General features: G+C 43.2%; 1 protein-coding gene across 1 annotated transcript; it reads right to left on the bottom strand.

The window, feature by feature from the left end:
- Nucleotides 1-474: 474 nt before the first annotated feature.
- On the bottom strand, nucleotides 475-3,859 carry NIFK (nucleolar protein interacting with the FHA domain of MKI67). Its single transcript, XM_032271651.1, is given in 9 exon segments — nucleotides 475-591; nucleotides 593-647; nucleotides 650-677; nucleotides 1,053-1,121; nucleotides 1,246-1,287; nucleotides 1,289-1,306; nucleotides 2,464-2,624; nucleotides 2,627-2,674; nucleotides 3,690-3,859. Coding segments are annotated over 9 exon segments (561 nt in total). The 5' UTR covers nucleotides 3,727-3,859; the 3' UTR covers nucleotides 475-488.
- Nucleotides 3,860-5,683: the final 1,824 nt, after the last annotated feature.

The raw sequence follows: 5,683 nt of genomic DNA, 5'->3' as shown, positions 1-5,683 counted from the left end.
TACACAAATCTGTGCTAACACTGGAACTGCCTTCTCACTCTACATATAATTTAACTTCCAGCTTCAACCATCTGATGCTGAAATCTAAAGCGCCCTCATGAGTTAATGTCCCTGCCAAATCATGCAGACGGACAAACAAGGCTGGTGGTCTTTAACTGGTGGTGACAGAAAAGGCTGCAGTTTAGTGCTTAAACCTGCACTTAGTGGTCACCTTTCTATCCAGGCAGAGTAACTAAGGAGAGCTATGAAATGTCAAAAGAAAAACAGAGAACAGGACAAAGAGGCAATGTCAGCCAAGCCACTGCAAACCGGTCTGCACCCTTGTATTTCAGCCAAGGGCAGGCAATCCAGAATTACAGACTGCTTTCCTTAACTGGACCAAACAGTATATTTTTCCTCTGACAATCTTGTCAAGGGTTGCATTTCACTGTAACTAGTAAAATACAAAGTCCACCCCCATAAAAATGTTGTATTTCTCAGAAAATACATTAAAAATGACTGCTTTTACTTCGTCTTTTCTTCCGTGAATGCGTAGGTGTTTGGGTCTTCTATATTTCTTCTTTTATACAGGACACGGGCTGTTTGAAAACTTTCATTATCTGTATCATCTTCATTCATTTCAGTCACTTCAGATTTTCGTCTCTCCAAAATGTTGGTGTACAAACTGGTGTGGGGCCCTGGATTCAACAAGTAAAGATTATAATACACAAATGTACACAAGATTATGAATGTACCCAAAATATCACCTCTCTTCTACTTTTACAAGTGGTAGCCCATTATTTTAGGCCTGTTTCAATCTTTTGGTGATACTATTATAAACAATAAAGAACTGAGACGCTTATCAAACTTAGTACAGAAATTCATAATTAATTGGAATATAGCATGTTCCATTATAAGGTGTTACATAGAAAATTGCTAAATCAACAATAAAGATCTACCAAATGTGACAATATTCAATTTAAAATCTTAAAATGAGAGTAGCAGAAACTGCCTATCTTTCTTCAGGTTATCTGTATAATACCTGGTGTCCGGAATATTGGAGACAACTTTACCTGGCTATCCACAGTCTTCTCAGCAGTGTCAAGAGTGCCTACAGCCTTTTCCTTCTTCTTACGTAAAACCTTAAAATAAATTTTAAAAGACACATCGGCTTGAATATTGATCAGTTATAGTAGTCTTAAACGTTTTCCTACTTATCTTTCTCTAATATTGGACATGTTTAAATGATAAAAAAAAAATTTTTACCTGGCCTTTTGTAGACTTCTGACAATTAGTTTTTGAAATACTTTTCCGTTTTCTGTAAAATCTTTAATAAAGAAATTATATATTAACAGTCTCATAGCTTTTCTTTTTAAACTTAGCATTAGATTCTCATATATATTATCAGTAAATCCTCCCTAATGACATTTCAATTTAAAAAGCAAAACTCATCAATACAGTGAATAATCTCAAGTAAAGGGCAAAGCTAGGAGAAGCCCAGCTGAGGAACTGACAGAGCTGCAGAGGCTGAAGGGAAGGCCAAAATCTGGAGCTCACTGATTCACAGAATTCTGAATTCAGGAGGGTGGAAGCAGGAAGAATGTGCAAAGGCAGGCCACCCTCACCTCCCCTAAGTCACAAGCAAAGTTCAGGGAAAGCAGCGCTCGCATGCCGCTTTTCAAGCTTCACTGTCTCGGTTCCCAGATGGTTTCACAAGAGTACCAGGGCCTAAGGTTCAATCAGATTATCTACTTAAAAGACATTTCTGCTTCAGTATAATGGAAATAACAGAATCTGCTCTTATGTTTTAGGAAGAACCTACAATGTTTCAACAGTTTAGTCGGGCCAGGCACAGTGACTCTCGCCTGTAATCCCAGCACTTTCGGAGGCTGAGGTAGATGATCACTTGAGATCAGGAGTTTGAGACCAGACTGGCCAACATGGCGAAACCCCATTTCTACTAAAAATACAAAAATTTAGCCTGGTGTGGTGGTGCACACTTGTAATCTCAGCGACTCAGGAGGGTAAGGCAGGAGAATTGCTTGAACCTGGGTGGTGGAAGCTGCAGTGAGCTGAGATTGTGCCACTGCACTCCAGAATGGGCAACAGAGCAAGACTCTATATAAAAACAAAAAAAATTCAGTCAAAAAACTGGCTGGGCATGGTGGCTCACACCTGTAATCCCAGCACTTTGGGAGGCTGAGGTGGGCAGATCACCTGAGGTCAGGAGTTTGAGACCAGCCTGGACAACATGGAGAAACCCCATCTCTAAAAATACAAAAATTAGCTGGGCGTGGTAGTATGCACCTGTAATCCCAGCTACTTGGGAGGCTAGAGGCAGGAGAATCGCTTGAACCCAGTATGCAGGCTGCAGTGAGCCAAGGTTGAGGTAAGCACCAGGCTAGGTACTTTACGAGACACAGAGCCACCCCCTCCACTCCCCACAACAAATCACAGAAAAAGATTTCACGAAGAAATATTTACCAAAGAAGGAAAATCAGAATCGATTCCCTTTCTAGCTAGTTTCTTCCTGAGTAAACTTTCTTTCTTTTTAAATCGCTCCTCCATCCGTAGCTTTTGTGTTAGTGTCCGCTTCTGATTATAACGTTTCACTGACGGATATGACGGCTGCTTCAATGGAACATCCAGTCTTTAAAGAGCTCTTTATGGACTTTCTTAGGTGGCATAAGACGACCTATTTTTAAAAAGAAAAAAACATAAAAAGTTTCAACCAAATGGTAGGAAAGGGATTTTAATGTTAACTTTGGAATCTCCCCAGTGCCATTCCTCACAGTCAGCACGACATGGCTGGGTACAGTGGCTCACACCTGTAATCCCGGCTTCTCTCAAGGCAATGGGAAGTGAATAGAGAGATGCTACCTGGGCAGCCTTGTCAGCTGTGAACTTGGGTACCTAAGATGGCCACAGGACACCACGGGCACAGGGAGGCCAGAAACTTCGCTCTGCCTCCCAAGGGCAGCAGGATCTGGAGACGGATGCTCTCTGCACTCTGTGGACTGCAGGGTCGGGGCTGCACTGGCTCCTTTCTGCAGGATGAATTTCTAATCTGGTGCTGTCACTCCTCTACGCCTTCCAGCTTCTCTCGTGTGGAAGAGCTACAGCCACTGCCATTTAGATGGATTCTGCAATGCGATTCCTGACCTTTGCTGCTGTCCCACTGCCCTCAGGATGAATTCTGAACTCGCTGACTTAGAAAGCCTTCGGTTGCCCGACCTGAAGCCTATTCCTGCTCCCTCATCTCTTGCTACTTTTCCTCACATTCCCTCACAGCCAAATGGTCAGGCACCTCTAGTCTGGCATTCAATGTCCCTCAGCCAGCAATGGTCTGTCTTCACTTCTGTCCCTTCACTGGCTGGCTCCTGCTTAGTCTTCAGGTTTCAACGTCAATGCTCTTTCCCCAGATAAGTCTTTCACAGCCCATAAGCATGGGTTAGCTGCTCCTCCCGTGTGTCCCCAAGGTGGCTTGTCCAGTGCCATTTAGGATAAAAACAGCTCTCATGCTGGGAGGTTTTAAAATTCCAATTAGAATCTGCCTGCGACACACACTGAAATCCTTGCACCGTTCTGTAAGACTCATCCACAGAGGAAGTGGCATGTCCAAGCAGTTAAGCAAGCCGCCCTTCCCACCAGTCACCCACCAGCAGCAGGCACCCAGGCAACCCTGCTACCACAGAGACAGGAGCACTTACACTCCAAGAGCCTTTCACCAAACAGGTAGTTGTTCATTGTTTCAGCAACTGTCTTGGCAACATCCTTACACTCAAACTCCACAAATCCACAGCCTTTGCTGTTTCCAGTCTGCAACAGAGAATCCGCCACAAAAACAGAACAATTAGATTTGAACGCATTATTAAATTTCTGAAACCCCATTATTTTAAATAATGGATATTAGCCCCTTGTCAAACATTATGACACATTTAATTCTAACTTCAATTCACATATTCTGGAGACTGTTATGGGAAAAAGAAAAGATGGAAGAATCTCAACACACAGCTGATTTTCTGGTATTCTTGGGATTTTCATTACATATGATAAACATACAATTCCTATGGCTGGAATTTATTCAACAACAACACCCCGTTGTATAAAAGTCTTTAGTAGGGTGTTGTGGCTCACGCCTGTAATCCCAGCACTTTGGGGGTCTGCAGTGGACAAATCACGAGGTCAGGAGTTCGAGACAAGCCTAACCAACATGGTGAAACTCCATCTCTACTAAAAATACAGAAATTAGCCAGGTGTGGTGGTGTGCGCCTGTAATCCCAGCTACTCAGGAGGCCGAGGCAGAAGAATTGCTTGAACACGAGAGGTGGAGGTTGCAGTGAGCCAAGACTGCGCCACTGCACTCCAGCCCAGGCAACAAGAGCAAAACTTTGTCTCACCAGCATGGGGAGGGGAAAGACAGATGGTGAAGTGGCAGACAGACACTATGAAATCCAACCAAGTGTACCATCACTGTAAACCGATATAAATCTTTTGAGAAGTGATTTAAAACCATAAGTTATGTAATTAAAAGAAAAAAAAAAAAAACTTTACTCAGTAATTCCAGAATGTTGGAAATACCAAGCACAGTCAAAATTAGAGTGAGCTTGGCTTTACTACTCAAAAATGCTGGAAATGGTAAATTATCATGCATCTCCTCAGTGAGCAGGATTTTTATAAGAAAAATGGCCAGAACTCTTCAAGAAAAAACCAAACAAGCAATAAAGGGCAAGGAGACTGTTCTAGATAGGCTTAGAAGCTTTAACAAGTAAACGTAATGCACAGATCTTGAGAGGGACGCAGAACAGGTAACAAAAAAGAATAGCTAAAGACATTTTAGGGGCCAGGCACAGTGGCTCACGCCTGTAATCCCACCACTTTGGGAGGCCGAAGCCGGAAGATTGCTTGAGGCTAAGGGCTCGACACCAGCCTGGACAACAGAGGGAGACCCTGTCTCTACAAAAGAAAAATAAGAAATATTACCCACGCGTGTGGCACGCACTGGTAGTCCCAGCTACTTCGGAGGCTGAAGTGGGAGAACTGCTTGAGCCCAGGAGTTTAAGGCTGCTGCAGTCAGCCACGATCCTGTCACTGTACTCTGGCCTGGGCAACAGAATAAGATCCCGTCTCAAAAACAAAACAAGGCTGGGTGTGGTGGCTCATGCCTGTAATCCCAACACTTCGAGAGGCTGAGGTGGGTGGATCACCTGAGGTCAGGAGTTCGAGACCAGCCTGGCCAACATGCTGAAACCCTGTCTGTATTAAAAAATACAAAAATTAGCCGGGTGTGGCGGCGCATGCCTGTAGTCCCAGCTACTCGGGAGGCTGAGGCAGGAGAATCACATGAACCTGGGAGGAGGAGATTGCAGTGAGCTGAGATTGTGCCACTCAACTCCAGCCTGGGCAACAGAGATTTCTTCTCGAAAAACAAAAGAAAACAAAACAAACATACATGCCAAAAACCATTTTGGGAACAACTGTAGATACACAAATATAGTGCATTATATACAATTATGCTGTGGTTATACTGAAAGATATGTCCTCATTCTCAGATTTGTGATGAAGTATTTAAAGTATTATAGCCGCCCCTTTTTTATAATGGTTCAGAAAAAAAGTGTGTGTGTACGTGTTTATATAGAAACAAAAAAATGAAGCTAATGTGTTAGGATGTTAATAATGGGTGAATCCAGGTGAGGACTGCAGA

The sequence above is a fragment of the Sapajus apella genome, unplaced genomic scaffold, assembly GCF_009761245.1.
Source record: "Sapajus apella isolate SASKATOON/1434 unplaced genomic scaffold, GSC_monkey_1.0 scaffold244, whole genome shotgun sequence".
In the NCBI taxonomy this organism is placed as follows: domain Eukaryota; kingdom Metazoa; phylum Chordata; class Mammalia; order Primates; family Cebidae; genus Sapajus; species Sapajus apella.
The sequence above is the reverse complement of the archived record's forward strand: the minus strand, read 5'-3'. Positions and strand labels throughout refer to the sequence as shown.